This window comes from Salvia hispanica, chromosome 5 (assembly GCF_023119035.1).
Source record: "Salvia hispanica cultivar TCC Black 2014 chromosome 5, UniMelb_Shisp_WGS_1.0, whole genome shotgun sequence".
Lineage (NCBI taxonomy): Eukaryota > Viridiplantae > Streptophyta > Magnoliopsida > Lamiales > Lamiaceae > Salvia > Salvia hispanica.
Genome location: NC_062969.1, coordinates 32,322,006 through 32,338,067, shown reverse-complemented (window position 1 = coordinate 32,338,067; position 16,062 = coordinate 32,322,006). Strand labels below are relative to the sequence as shown.

The following is a 16,062-nucleotide window of genomic DNA, read 5'->3' as shown; positions in this document are numbered from 1 at the left end:
ACAGAGATCAACTTCGGTGGAATTAACTAGTTTTACCTTTGCATATAAAGAAAGATGAAAACTGCGAGCCTCCTCCAGCTGAGATATCTCATTTTTCAAGGAATTAGTGACTTCTAATATGTCTTCTGACCCAATTATATGCAGGAACCTATTTCATGAAAATAAAGTTTGCATGTAAAGAGGATACAAGAACTGTTGCTTATCTTGTGTAAGAAAATAGTCAAAAGAAGAATATCTGCTAACCTTATCAATGTGGATTTAGTAAACCATTCACTGCCGTGCAAATTTTCTGGTGTGAAAAGTTTATACTTGTCATCACATCCTTTTGAATGCAAAGCTTTGATGTCAACTGAATGCAGCAATAGATGCTCCAAGAGTCCAGATTTGACTTTCTCTTTCTTGTTAGCATAGCATACCCATGCCTCATATCTTTAAAAAGAAACAAACAACCAATTAAAACACCAATAACTAAGATACCCTGGCAACAGACTCAAACATCACCCAACAGTAGAAGTAAGAGTCCTAATTTCACTACCCTCTTTTGACTCACACATTCGTAACTACTCAAAAATGATAACTTTTTCCAAAACTAAATAAAAGTACCTAACATAATATTACAACCAATGATTTGGAAACATAACTATTTCAGTGAGTCTGAAGAAGCAAACTGTAAGGTAGTTCAAGGAAAAACTCTTCATTAATCAGGGTGTGTTTAAAAAATTCAGAAATATTAATAAATGATTATGAGCTTTTAGAATCAACAGGACCCAAATAATTACAAACAATCAAGTACAAAGTTTCTATGAAGTATAACCTGTTTTGGCTAGGAAAAATATGGAACTCAATGTAATCCACTGGAATGTTGGCATCTTTCACTGCTTCCATCTTCACCTATACTTTGCTGAAGGCACAATACATACAGTAGAAAGCTGCAAGTAGTGCAACAGCCACATTTTGCAGATGTAAAAGCTTTAAAGTCTGTGCCTAATGTTACAAACACTAAAAATGGAACAAAGAAAGGAAAAGTTACCAGAATCTGTTTTTAAGTTTCGATCACCACGAACCAAATTTCAGCATTGGACTAACAAATAATTGCTCGCAAACAATCCATCTATTATACCACCATTGCAAGGTCGGAAATCGCACGATTGTGATTGCGTAAATCCAGGAACACTATAATCAGAAGCCACACATCTGTAAAACATAAATTCAAATAAGAATTGAATGGTTGAAAAGGCATGACCGAATGTCAATTTATAAGCTAATCAGAAGTAACAAAATTAATGCTTATTCAATCCAAGTCAGGCTGAATTTCTTCTCTGTGAATAAATTAAGATGCAAATATGAAGAAAATGTAAAAGCATCATTCACACCTTCCTTCAAGATCAGATCTAGCTTCCAAAAACAGAGCAAAATGCTGAAAAAGATACCAAAAATCAACAAAAAGCAGAAATAAAGGAATACATAGAAATAGAACTCTAACGCAGCAGCATCTTAAGCCAGCAATGAAGTTTTAAATCCTGACATTAATCAGAACAGTAGCGCAAACATATGCAAGCTTGAAACCTTTAATGCAAAAATGCAAACCACGAGGGAGTGAGAGAGTAGTTACTTACACTGGAAGTGAAGCAAGAGCTAAAGCTAGAGAGAGATTTGTGTTCGTCCCTTTCGGTAGAGAGAGAAAAGCAAAGGAGACTGTTGTTTGAAGAAAGAGAAACCCCACACCGCTAGATTCAAAAACACATTTCTTTTAATATTAAATTCTTTACTTAAAAATAATTAAAAAATAATTGCAGGTTTTGTTTTTTAGGCATGAATAAAGAATGGATTTCCATAAAAAATAATTCATCACTCAAGATCTGGAAAAAAATATCAGTTGACAGCATCTCTATTTAAATGATTTAAGTGTACATTATCTTTTTTTTGTTTTTTACCTCGCCACATTTACACGATTTGTATGTTAATTTATATAGATAATTTATAAATTTGTTAAGTTTGATTCATAGTTTTCTTGAAAGCATGATTGGAGTATTAAATATGGGAAGAAATAAGAATACCAGTTATTTGGGCCACACCATTAAATGACAATAACACCTCTAAAAGCAGTTTTCTGCTGTACATACTTTTCTTTCCAAAATATATAGTCCCTCCATTCACGATTTAATGCACTAGTTATGGTTGGGCCAATCTCTAGGCCTTGAGATCAGCCCTTTTCAATTAACCATTGCCGAAGAAGGGCCAAAGAACGGTCATTGCATTGTGGAAGAAGGACCGATCATCGGCCCTTACACGTATCTTCTTTTATTTTTTTATTCCATAATTTCTACACTATAAATACTCCATAATATTTGTATTTAATTTTCTTTCCATTACACGTCTACATTTTACCCAATGGTGAAGGGCCTATCTCCCTTCAATAGAAGGGTCATTCCAAAAGGCTTATCCCACTTTCATTTCATTTTCACATCATCACTATTTTATTTTAATTTTTTTGGACTTCCATATTTAATACTCCCTCCGTCCCGAGGAAGATGACCCCTTCCTTGGGCGGCACGGGATTTTATGCAGTTAATTTTTTTGTGTTAAGAGGAGAGAGTAAAGTAAGAGAGAGGGAATAAAGTAGAGATAAAGGTGTTTCCATATTAAGTAATGGGTCATCTTGATTGGGACAAACCAAAAAGGAAAGTGGGTCATGTTCAATGGGACGGAGGGAGTATGTTATTGAATTAAATAAATTTAAATATAAAAATATTAATATGCAAATAATCTTCTTTGTACAACAATATTGGAAAAAAGAATATAGCGAGATGCAAAGAATAGAATGAGGTATTTATAGTAGATAAAATAGAATAAAAAAATAATAAATGAAAAAGGATAGGCCCGATGATTGGCCCAATCCCTACAATTGGTGGGCGATCATCGGCCATTGTGGAACGACCGAGGCTGATGTATCGACCATGTGGGGTGGGGCTTTGATCGGCTCATTCTTTGCAATGGAGGGCCGATCGGAAGGCTTCTCGATCGGCCCTTCCAATGCGAATGCTCTTATAGTTCCATTTTGATTTGACATAATTTTAAAGAAATAGTATAAGAAAATATTCATAAAATGTTGGTCCACTTTTATATACGGAGTATTAGTTTAGTGGAGTTTGTGGTCCATTACCTAAAATGATAAAACTAAATGGAACTTTATATTATGGTTGTTCCAAAATAAAAAAATTGGGACATTATTTTGTGATAGAGTATTATTTTATATTTTATATTACATACGTATCAAGGTAGTTAAGCTATTTCTTTTTTGCACGAAATTTAAAAATTTGATGTGTTAAAGGTTAAAGTATTGAGAATAAAGTAAAAGATTGAATAAAGTATGAGAGAGAAAAGTGAGAGTAAAGCATAGTGATAAAAGTTTTTTTGCCAAAAAAAATTACTTAACTATTTTGTGATAACCCAAAAAGGAACGTGACTCAACTAACTTGGGACAGGTGGAGTATAAATATACTTCCCCCATCCCATAGAAATAGGTCATTTGCGGATGGCACGGGTTTAATGTGTAATTTGTAAAGTAAAAGCGAAGGATAAAAAGAACTCCCTCCGTCCACAATTAAATATCACTAGTTTCCTTTTTGGTCCGTCCGCCGATACTTGTCACACTTACCTTTTAATATTTTTGGTAATGACTCACATTCCACAACTCATTCTCACTTACTACATTATAAAACTAATATATAAAAGTAGGACCTACATTCCACTATTTTTTTCAACTCACTTTCCATTACATTTTTTAAAACCCGTTTTGAGTCAAAGTGTGACATCTAATGGTGGACGGAGGGAGTAGTAGTTAAAATAGTGTAATAACTGGAAGGACTCATAAATGATAAGTAACTTACGTGCATCCATTTATGTGGACAAATCTTAGATGATACATATATGATTGATAGATGATAAGATGTGAAGACCAGAACCTAGATCTAGAGAAGAAGGCAAGAAAAATTCTGTCATTCCCATGATTAAGTAAAGAATCGCTCGTCTATCCAAATTGATAAATACCAATTTAACTTGTGCCTCTAGTGGTGTTTCATCAACCGTAAAAAAGTATTTAAAAAAAAAAAAAAAAAAAAAAAAAAAAAAAAAAAAAAAAAAAAAAAAAAAAAAAAAAAAAAAAAAAAAAAAAACACCCATTCAAATTATTTCCTGGGAAAATTGAAAACCAACCTTTAATTGGCGAATAGAGAAGTAAGTGTGACGTGTCTATGGCTCGCGCGAGGAGTGAGAGTTATCTCTCTGGTTATGTTGTAGCTTAGCCATACACTTTGTGTGTTGAAAGTACTGCATCATGAAGTTGTCATGGAGTTCCTTCAGAGATTGATCGCGAAGGTTATCCAATTGGTCTTAATTGATCGGAAGCATTGAACAATTCGTCTGATGAAGAATGCACAACCTCTTCCAGTCGATGAATATTGATGCCTTGATGGATCCTGTTTGGCCCGCCATTTGAGCTGAACTGTCAAGGCTGATACCATATGGTACGAACTAGGATTGAGAGTAAGGAACAACAACCGGAGATGATTGTTCTACTTGAAGAAGAACTCAGATGAAGAGGGAAAAGAAGGATTATCTGAATTGATATGTTTTATAGATGAAAAAAAATGAGTTTTATTAGTTAGTTAAGCGTTTACATGTGTAAACTCTTAATCTGAGTGAATTAGCTCATTAATCACTCGATAATTGTCACTTAGAGCATTAGCAATGGAAGGACCCTCCTTTTTTTTTTCCACGTCAGCATTTTACTCCACTTATTATTAAGGGTCTATCTCCCTGCAATGAAAAAGTCTATCCCAGGGGCCTATCCTACTCATTTCATTTCAACATCATCAATATTTGTATATTTAATCCTTAGTTGTTGTAACTGGGTGGAATTTGGGTTTGGAGGAAATTTGAGTTCCGCCCATGTATTGGCTTCCATCACCAGAATTCTCCAAAGTGTTGTCAAAATTCTTTTGTAGAGAGAGGAAAAGAAGTATAGAGTGAGACGAATGTGAAATGTAAGTGTGGTATATGGAAGTATATATAAAGGGTAAAAAAAGAATTTAAAAAAGGAAAAATCGATGATAGAGCCGATGATCAGCCCTATATCCACAATGGAGGGCCGATCAAAGGCCCTATGAGATCGGCCAAGGCCGATACAACGGCTCTTTGGGGTGTTTGGGGAAGGGCAGATCATTGGCCCCTCTTCCACAATGAGGGGCCGATGGGGAAGCCGATCACAGAATCGCTTCCCATTGCTAATGCTCATATTCCTAAACGAAAGCTAACAGAATGTTGTTATTGATAACAATAAGTAACCGCTCCTCCTAGCTGTACAGAATGCCTTCAACATCATCATTGACAACAGGAACCAAGAAGAACACTAAGAATAATTCATTCAGAAACAAAGATAGAGCAATTTACAGATAAACAAGATTATCTTGCACAACAAGGCACTGTTCTTACACCGTCTCTTACATCTACACACCAAATGTTACTGATATCTTAGTTAGGTCCAAAGCGCAATCGAGTAAATCAACAAACATGGCGCCTACAAATCTATAGCATCATGATCATAGACAACCCCCCCTTCATGGGGGTCAGAAATTCACAAACTCAGATAGGGGAACTAATGGTTTAGTATTCTATTAAGCAACAAATGTTCATCCGTATGAAAATGGGCTCCAACTCGTCACCTTTAGTTGGACCACACATGAACAAGACCATGCCTATTTCCAGTGTAAATCTCATTGCGGTCTTCATCGTAGAATAGGGCAGTGATATCTTCCAGGGCCTCAGCAACAGTGCTGATTCTAGAAGCTTGAATGCGCTTCCTTGAGTTGCACTTCTTCCCCCCACAACCTGCACTGCAGTTGCATTCGTTCATCGGAAGACTATTGCTCGCTTTTATTTTTGCCAAGCACTTCCCAGTTAAGATATTGCTGATGTTGATAGAACCCGCTGTCAACAAGAAATAAATGAGAAACGATACCAATGTAAGACCATTTCTTAGAGATTTTCATATTAGCTTAGTTCCTATCACATTCAACAAAGATTAACTACACAAACCAAATCTTTACAAATAATATTTTGACAACGACAAAAGTGCATGGATGAACATTAATATTAATACAAATGATAGTACATGGACCCATTTTCTTTAAATGTGTAGAAACTACATGCATCCTGTTTTTCTCTAATAAAGCATAGACCATGAAATAGAGATACAGAACTTAGAAAATTAAAATCAGAATGGATATGAGCATACCAATCCCATCAGATAATGGTTCATCAGAATCTGCTTTGCAATACGAAATGATGAGATCCTGATCGCTTGTAATATATATGTTGTTAGTGTTGCAATCAGGATGCCATAAAAGGTGATCCTCAAACGAGGTCACAAGTTCCCCTCTGAAGTTCCAGACAGCAACTGTTCGGTTTCTGAACGTCAGGAATAATTGGTTCTCGTACAGAAATATGAATGCGGAAGGGGTCATGAACTCGGTACGACTAACTTCTGTTATCTCAACATTGCGAACCTAAACAGACAGAAGTCATTTCAGAAAGGACAAGAACGTCACGATTGTAATATACAGACACTTACATCAACAATCTGAAGATTCTCATTCTCTTGCTTGACTAGAAGCTTTTCATTGAACTGTTCAATGAAATCAACCTTCTTGTTTCTATGAAGAAGATGGTTGAATGATTTCAAAACAGTCCCATCTTCAATTGAGAGAATCTTCAAAGGGACAGCGCCTTGGGTTTTTGTAAATATCAAAAGCATGATTCCTGGACTATTGTACAAAACATATGCAAACAAAAAAAACATACATAAAAATGCCACAAGAACACTATCATAAGGCAGAAAGAAGAAACAACATAAAAGAAAGAACTTTTACAACCTTGAATTGTGACAGAAAGTAATTTAGCTAATAGAATTACTCAAGTATGCATAAAATTATAATAGCGCAGTTTACAGACCAAAACCATAGTTCCAAGGGTCTGATTCAGTATTCCAATAAAATCCCAAAGGGAAAAGAAGCATCCCCCCCCCCCATACAAGTTTTTTTAAATGAATATATACAAGAACATCTTACTTAGAAACTATAACATTACCTGATCTTAATCTCCTGAACATTTTTATCTGAAATTGAGTATAACATTGTGTAGTTTTTCAAGTCAAAAACCTTGTATATGCTGAAAGAAGACAGTAGTAGCTATCAGAACAAGTGTCAAATATAAATGATTATCCACTTATCAGCTAAGAGTTACCTGTCCTGTGCGGAGTAAGTAAGAACCTTTCCATTAACATCATCAAACTCAACAAAACCAGGCCACTTCAATGACTCAGATTCGAAAAGAGGGAAGCCGGCATCAGGTTTGCCTCTTCGTATGTATCTAAAAGATGGGCCATTAATGTGATGATAAGTAATGAAACAAAATGCAAACATAAAAGAAACAGCAAGCAAATGGTGAGATGGAATTACTCGATCCTTGTTGTTCTGCATTTTAAGGAACTAAAATTATCTGAAGCATAGACTGAAACAGTGATTAATGAATCATTATTTTTGTTGTAGAATAAGCTCCGAATGACTTCATCAGGACAAACATTCAAGAAGCATATCCTCTGGTTAGTCTCTGCATCAAATGGGTAAAATATATAAGCCCTTATAACAGCCAGGAGAACGGACAAGGAGCTTAAATTTCAGTAGTAGATGCACCTCGACTAAATGCTGCACAGACACCAGATTGGGCAAGTGCAAAGACAATATCACGGGCAGCAACTATCTCAATAATTTTTGACCTCTTCTTCAGAAATGGTAACGACAAAGAAGAATATCCCTTGGGATCATGAGTATCATACTCCTCCTGAACCAAAAGGTCAAGGTTGGTATTAGTTCATGTACATAGGCAATATTCCATCCAGTTATCACCATGACAGTTGAAGACAAGGGAAACAACAAAAATTAAGAGGTCTAATGAGTTGTTGCCTATAATGTACACAGATTGACACAAACGTTATTACACGTACATCAGATTTTGGAATCAAAACTTAGCAGATAATGTACAGAAAAAAATGACAAGAACCTGCTCATCCTATACACCAAAACTAGAGGATTTTCATAAGCAAGAAATAACCAAAAATGGCACTTGCCCGCATATTTGCACCTCAATCAAATTTCTCAATAACCTAAATTAGTATATGAGAATAAAGTTTATGAACTTAAACAAATAAAAGATAGCAAATTGCTCATTCATTATGCTAACATGTAATACAGCAAATAAAAGGCAGAAAATTGATCATTCACCATGACATCAAAAATTATATCTTCAACGTGTTATATGCTCATGGATGGCATTATGTATCCTCTTGATTTTCTGACAAACTCGTACCAGTGTTACATAGATCATCCAAAATTGTATCTTCAACATGTCATATGCTCATGGGTTGCATTATGTATCCTCTTGATCATTTTCACAACTTAGGTACATAATTAGCTCATGTAAGTAGCTTCGCAGACATCGCACTTTCAAGAGCCATTGTTGCATAACATCTCTATGTCGAGGTTGACCAAAGAATCATAAACAATGTCATAACACACTACCACTATCTAATGTGTCTCTCAGCCTCCTTTATAAGCCGTGGTATGTTAGCATCACAAAAGGCCAATAGCAATCTAGATAAAGATTGAAACATTCTATCCATGTAAAACTATCATAGCAACTGAAAAAATACTGGCATCTTCCGTTTAATTCTCTCCACACAAAAAGGTAAACAACACCACCGCTCTGGTACACAGATCTACATACATAAACGCATATACATGGCAATTCAAGTGAGAAAGCATAAAAAGCCCTAATTTTTCTGTGCGTCAATACATAATTCAGAAAAGCTGAAATCGTCAAACACTTGAATTATTCAAATGGCCCAAAACCAAAACCACAAAAGGTTGAAGCAAACATTATGAATTAAATCAAGTAAACCTGCAAGCGAATGTTGCGGAATCGCTCCTGAGCATCACTCATGCTAAAAGCACGGTCACGCTTGGATGAAATCTCCCTTCTCTGCAGCTTCTTCACGCTGTTGACAAAGCCATCTAAACCGCCGCGCGGGCGCTTCTTCGCCACCACTCGCCGGCCACAGCAAGGCCTGGGGCTCGCCGTTATTCTCCGTCCGTCCATATTGGCTAATTACACTAATACAAACCCTTTTTACAAAGAAATCTAAACCCTAATGCACATACGAGCTTGAATTGAAAGAAACCCTAAATCTCCGGACCCAGAAGAGATTAGCGCCCAAGGTCCGGAGCGAAATTGAAACGAAAACAAGAGAAAAAGAGATTCCCCTGTTGTTCAAAAGTGAGGATTTGAATTAATTGTGGCATTTACGCAGATTTGGATATGTATGAATTGTTTCTCTCTCTATAGCATTAAACAGGTGAAGACAATAATATGGCGAAGAGTAAAGGTTTTTTTCTTAGCAAAAGAGGGGCCTCAAAATACAGAAATTTGTCGGATTTTTGAAGCGTTTCCATTTTCCAGATAGACATCAGCAGCCCACTGCCCAGTGCCCACGGTGTAATATTTATTTAGTTTATTAACTAAATTCATTTGGTTATAATAATAATAATAATAATAATAATAATTACTGTTTATTTTGATGTCACCTGTCCTTTATAGTCCTCGCAAATTTACTTAAAAAGTCTGATACGAAATCCAATTCAATTAGTAAGAGCACTCCTAATGGGAGTGGCGAAAAATCGCCGAACATCGCCGGATTATCGCCGGCCGTTGTGGTGAAATCGGCGATAATTCGGCGATAATCCTACCGTTATTTCGCCAAGCGGCGTTTTTTGCCGCCGGATTATCGCCGAGCGATCGCCGGCCACTGCCCGTGGGCGACGCTCGGCGATAAATCGGCGATATTTAAATTTTTTTTTTTTTTTTTCGGCCCAACGGCTATTTTTACATCCCACCCCTATAAATATTTCCTCCACTTCCTCCATTCATCACCCACAATCTTCATTCTCTCCATTTTCAATCTCTTCTCCCAATCTTCAATCTTCATCAATCTTCCAAAAATTATGAGCTTTTGGAAGAAAAATTCCCGCTCGGGTAAGGGTAAGGGTAAGGGGAAAGAGTCGAGTTCACAAATTCCCAACACGGATGAAGCAAACGAGCAGTGGATGCACTCGTTGTTGGCGATGGGTTCTCCTCCCGGCCAACTTCCATACGCGCTCCGTTCCATAGTAACGGAGGTAAAACTTTTCGGTACGAAAATTAAGAAAAATTATGTTAGGTGAGTTAAGTAAGGGAGCAGATCCTCCGCTGTTTTATAAATCACAGCACCACATGCTGCGTATTAAACGCAGAGTGTATTGAATAAAACGCTGAGTACTCCATTTCTTTCATTTTCGTTTCTTTTGCCTTATATTTACCTTTGGCCAACTAATAATTAAAAACTCATTTCTTCCACCTGGCCCCACCACACCGTTCCATATCCAATTAATAGTAGTAAGTGTAAAACTTTTTATAAAAGTTGTTTTCAATTTTTTTAACTACTGAAAACTACTAGTAATTATTCAGTGGAATCCCATATACCATGATTATACTGTTTCTTTTATCACAAAAATTTCATCATTTACACTTTAATTACTACAATTTTATCATGTAAAAATTGTTACTTTCTCCGTCCATTATTTGGAGTCCTATTTCTTGGTAGCACAAGTTTTAGGAAATATTAAGAAAAGTAAGTGGAAAAAAGTTGATAGAATAGAAGTCTTATTTGTATATATTAATTTTAAATGAAAGTTGAGTGGAATGTGAGACCTTATTAATACTCCCTCCGTCCCATAAAAGTTGAGTCGTATTCCTTTTTAGTCCGTCCCAACAAAGTTGAGTCATTTCTTTTTTTTAACTAAAGACAAAACATCTAATCACTCTTATTTTATTCCATCATTTACTTTACTCTCTCTTATCTTTCCTACTTTTTTCATCTCTCCTATTTATTTAATATAAATTCTTAATCTCCGTGCCTAAAAGTTTTGTCTCAACTTTTATGGGACGGAGGGAGTATTATTTATGATAAAAGTGAACCGGAACTTCTATTCGCGGACGGACTAAAATAAAAAAATAGGACACTTATTCGCGGACGGAGAGAGTATATTTTAAAATCAACTTGACTTATAATTTTTTTACTAATATAATTATTCGCTATTGACATGTTGAATATTACTACCTCCGTCCCACAAAGATTGTCTCACTTTGATCGGGCACGAGTTTTAAGAAATATAATGAAAAATGAATTGAAAAAGTTAGTGGAATGTGGGTCCTACTTTTATTTATTAGTTTTATAATAAAATATGAGTATGAATGAGTTAGTGGAATATAAGGTCCATTACCAAAAATGGTAAAAAGTGAAATGAACAAATTTTGTGAGACAGACAGAAATGGAAAAAAAGGGACAATCTTTGTGGGACGGGGGGAGTATTTCTTACGTATAAAATACTCCCTCCGTCCCAAGATAAGTGACCACAAACTTTTCGGCACGGAATTTAAGGAAATGGGGTTTTGTTAGTAAAGTGGAAAGTGGATAAAGTAAGAGAGTTAATAAAGTAGAGATAAAAAGTAAGAGAGATAATGCCAAAAAAGGAAATGAGTCACTTATATTGGGACATCCCAAAAATGAATATGAGTCACTTATTTTGGGACGGAGAGAGTAGTAATTTTTTTTCGTATGAGCTACTTTTATAATACTCCGTTCATTCCACAAAAGATGTCATACTTGTGGGACGATACGAGATTTTAGGAGGTTTTATTTTGTGTGTTAAATGGGGAGAAAAAATATATTTTTTATATTAATGTGAGAGTAAACTTTTCCAAAATTAGAAATGTGATATCTTTTATGGGACAAACTAAAAAGGAAAATGTGACATCTATTATAAGACGGAAGATAGTATATATGTTTTCATACATTTAATAACTATTCCATGAAGTATTATTGCAATATACAAAATATATTAATATAAAGGAAATATTATTATAAAGAAATATTATTCAGCATAAAAATAATTACTTAATATATTCATAATATTTTTAAATACTAAAACATAATATATGTAAATATCAATAAAACAAATCAGTATTTAGTTGTTAGTGATAAAAGAAATGGAAAACAACTTTTGCTATTGAGAGAGATAATGGAACGGTGTGGTGGGGCCAGGTGGAAGAAATGAGTTTTTAATTATTAATTGGCCAAAGGTAAGGCAAAAGAAACGAAAATGAATGAAATGGAGTACTCAGCGTTTCATTCAATACACTCTGCGTTTAATGCATAGCATGCGGTGCTGTGATTTGTAAAACAGCAGAGGATCCGCTCCCGTTAAGTAAAGAGGAAATAAAGTGGAAAATGAAAAAGGTAGAGAGATGAAGAGAGAAAAAAGTAAGAGAAAGTAAAGTAGGTGTGGAAAAATGTGTTGACTTTTACTAAAAATGGAAATGATTCTATTACTATGGAACGGACGGAAATGGAAAAACGTCCCTATTACTATGGAACGGAGGGAGTATTTTTTCTATTAATAGTAATAAGTGTGGGAATTTATATCAAGCGTATAGATAAAAATGTAATGAGAAATATCACGTTCAAGTGGATTTGAACATTCAAAAATCGTTGATAATATTTATCGAAAAATTCATTACAAGTAAGAATTATGGTTTGTCTTTTAGTTGACTTTTGATTAATTATATGGAGTAATTTTGGATTACACTATTGTAACATTCGCAATTATTCTACTCCCTCCGTCCTTTAGTAGATGTCACACTTTCTTTTTTAGTTTGTCCCACAAAAGATGTCACATTTCCTCTTTTGAAAAAAAGGTTCTTCTCACATCAGTTATAAGATTATATTCTCTCTCATCACTTAACACACAAAATAACATCTCCTAAAATCTCGTGCCATCTCCAAGTGTGACATCTACTATGGGGCGGAGGGATTATATAATTTGTTTTATCTTCTATTATGCGGCGCTATTTAATGGCAAGACATTAATGTGTTCCAGATATAACAAAGTATCCATATTCGTTTGTCATTGCATTTTCTCTCATCGCTTTAATCTGCTAAAAAAAACAAAGCTTCAGAATCTACAATTGTACTAATAAATTGCGCACAATAAATCGTATAGGACAATTGTGATATGTGAATGTTATAAAAGGTATGGTTTAATTTGTCGATTGTAAAACTTTTGGGGATTGGCCAAAAGTTAATCAAAAATTGTATTTTGAATCCCAATTTTCCCTATATACAAGTATACAATCATGCCGGAAAAATATTGACAATTATTATGATAAATATGACAGCTACTACTTCAGCTTCCAACAGACGTTCTTTCAATACTTGAACTTTAAATAAACCTTCTATGAACAGTCACCAAACGTCCCTAAATTACGCTATATATACTGACAAAATCCTTTTTTAACTCTTATGGACGAAAATATCTTTTTTTACTTTTTTCACTCTTTGTCCCATCTCACACATTTTCATGAACTCATCTTTTCTGTACTTATGAAGCGAACCTAGGTGACATACATCATGCCACCCGCTAAAGAACCTAGGATTACCAAGGACTCGATCCATGACTCATAGAGAAAATGAAGCCTTGACGGTTGTCATTCGAGATTTAATGGAAGTAGAATAATCAAGAGTAAATGAAGGACGAGTCGAGAAGATATTTGCTCAATGTCAAGAGGGGTTTAGGGTTTAGGGGTCATAATATCTCACTTGGCCAAGTAGCTTGTGCCACACAAGCCACTCAACCGAGTGTAATTTTTCAAGAAGACAACTCGGCCAAGTGACCTTCGAAGAAAGGGACAAAGAGTTTGACTCGAACAAGTGGCCCTTTTGTCATAAAGCCACTCGACCGAGGGAGAAGGATCGAAGAAAGAGTTATAGAGTTTGACTCAGCCGACTGACTCTTTCACAACCATTCGACTGAGCTGCGGTCTTCGGGAGGCATCTAGAGAACATGACTTGGCCGAGTCCTTTTGGCTATAAAGACACTCACCCTAGTGAAGAAGAAACGTCTCGATATTTAGAAGCTCATTTTTGAGACTCTTCACATTCTAGTTTCTTCCTACCAATTAAACGTTGTGTAAAAACATCTCAAAACAGACTTTTAGCATATTTTGAACCTTGTTTAACTGTTTTTTCGTCATATGGAAGAAAAAATTCATTAATTCCAATTTATTTTGGTTACTTGAGTAATTTTGCATTGCTTGAGCAAATGTGTTCTAGCTAGTGTGGTATTGCAAGCTAGGTGGAGTTGTTGTTGTAAGAGTGGGTGACTACCTTAACTCTAGCAGTAATATATCCGCAAGTGTACGCGGCTATTGTAGTGATGACAAGCAATATCGTATCCATAGAGATTAATTAGTTAACTTAAGTACCTCGAATTACAATCATTCACTATTTAAACTATTCAAGTTTTAGTTTGATATGTAAGATCTGAATTACTAACTAATTCAAACAAAATAAAACAAATGAAAAGATGATTTAATATGTGGAAAATATAGAGAAAGATATAGAGTTCTAAGATCCAACTACAATGACTTAGTGTTGATTAATCTAACAAAACCTTTAAATTTATGTGTCTTTAGGATTATTAGGAAAGACACTACTATAGGATAAACCATCTATCGAGTGCACCTACCCGGCCCGTTGATTAGATTCTAATATTAAGTCTCCTTTTAATACTTCGTATCTAACTCCTATAGCTCCTAAGACCCAAACTCTCACTAAGATATTCATTTTCTCAAATGCAAATAATTTAAGTGATGATTTTTGAACCACGTAAAGCTATCTATCTCTTAATTAATATAGATAAATGATCGCTAAGCATATAAGAACAATCAAAATAATCACAAAATAATCACAAGAGCTAGGTAAAATGTTTGAATAAGCTAATAAAACGTATTTTCAATAATAATAGCAGCAGCAATAGTAACCGTCAGTTTTGATGCTACCTGTCCTTTGTAGTCCTAGCAAATTTTAAATAAAAGTATGATATGAATCCAATTCAATTAGTAACATATTTTTTTCTTCTATGATAATAAGTTTGGAAATTCATATCATGCCAAGTGTATAGATAAAAATGGAAAAAGAAATATCACATCAAGTGGATTTGAACTTCAAATCTCATTGTTGATATTTATAAAAAAAATCGTTACACGTAAGAATTATTATTTGTCTTTTAGCTGACTTTTGATCAATTATAAATTTTAAAATTCAATTGAATTACACTTTTATAATATTCGCAATTATTCTATATAATTTGTATATCGCCAATTATGCGGTGCTATAATGGCATGACCTTAATGTGTTTCAGATATAATAAGCTGTCTGTTGGGACTACCGCAGCGGAAGACACGGAAAACAAACAGGTTCTTAACGGATCTATTTAGGTGATTATGCATTCGACTCCAATTTCATGCAATAAACACAGATCTATAGATATAATACATCAAAAAACACATAATCATGCAATTTGATGTAGATTCTATTGTTACCTCTTCTTGATCCATCATAGGATCGAAGTTGCTAGCTGCACCACCCGGAGATCCTTGGTTTATCGACCGTGAATCTTCCAACCTATTCCCTAGTCCGTGATCATCCATCCGTGTGGGCGGATCTTGAATAATCAATAATAGTCTTGAAGAGATCTAGGGAAACCCAATCACAAACTCAATATTGTCTTGATCTAATCCTATGAATTAGGATAGAATAAGAACAAAATAAAACCCTAATTCTCCCACGTGCCAAGGCACGAAAACCGAGGCAAGGAGAGAGAGAGAGAGAGCCGGAGACGGCTACTAGGGTTTAGGGGAGGAGTGTTGTGATTAATAGTGTGCTAGGGTTTCCACATCTCATCACTATTTATAATGGACTTGTTGGGCTAGGATGGGGATCCATGGAATGACTTAAGTGTTGGGCTCACCCATTAGATAAATTACTAATTAAATCAAATGACCCATGATTTA

At 35.1% G+C, this 16,062-nt stretch overlaps 2 protein-coding genes across 3 annotated transcripts in view; both read right to left on the bottom strand.

Annotated features, from left to right (window-relative positions):
• Positions 1–1,717, bottom strand: part of LOC125188178 — a 5,870-nt gene extending 4,153 nt beyond the window's left edge. Inside the window, exons 1-6 of one of the 2 annotated variants that reach the window (XM_048084933.1) lie at positions 1,617–1,708; positions 1,374–1,417; positions 1,031–1,194; positions 815–929; positions 244–429; positions 37–148 (exon numbers count right to left, since the gene is read on the bottom strand). In XM_048084933.1, coding sequence (XP_047940890.1) covers positions 37–148; positions 244–429; positions 815–885 — 369 coding nt within the window. In that variant the 5' untranslated portion in view covers positions 886–929; positions 1,031–1,194; positions 1,374–1,417; positions 1,617–1,708. Of the gene's footprint in view, positions 1–36; positions 149–243; positions 430–814; positions 930–1,030; positions 1,195–1,373; positions 1,418–1,616 lie in introns of both variants that reach the window. The other variant, XM_048084934.1, reaches the window with a different exon arrangement.
• A 3,729-nt stretch (positions 1,718–5,446) lies between these two features.
• LOC125188701 lies at positions 5,447–9,529 on the bottom strand. Its single transcript, XM_048085707.1, has 8 exons — positions 9,016–9,529; positions 7,752–7,899; positions 7,518–7,668; positions 7,303–7,428; positions 7,147–7,227; positions 6,632–6,824; positions 6,296–6,566; positions 5,447–5,988 (listed from the first exon to the last, which is right to left on the bottom strand). The coding sequence occupies exons 1-8, from the start codon at positions 9,211–9,213 to the stop codon at positions 5,726–5,728; spliced, it is 1,431 nt and encodes a 476-aa protein (XP_047941664.1). The 5' UTR covers positions 9,214–9,529; the 3' UTR covers positions 5,447–5,725.
• Between the last annotated feature and the right edge of the window lie 6,533 nt (positions 9,530–16,062).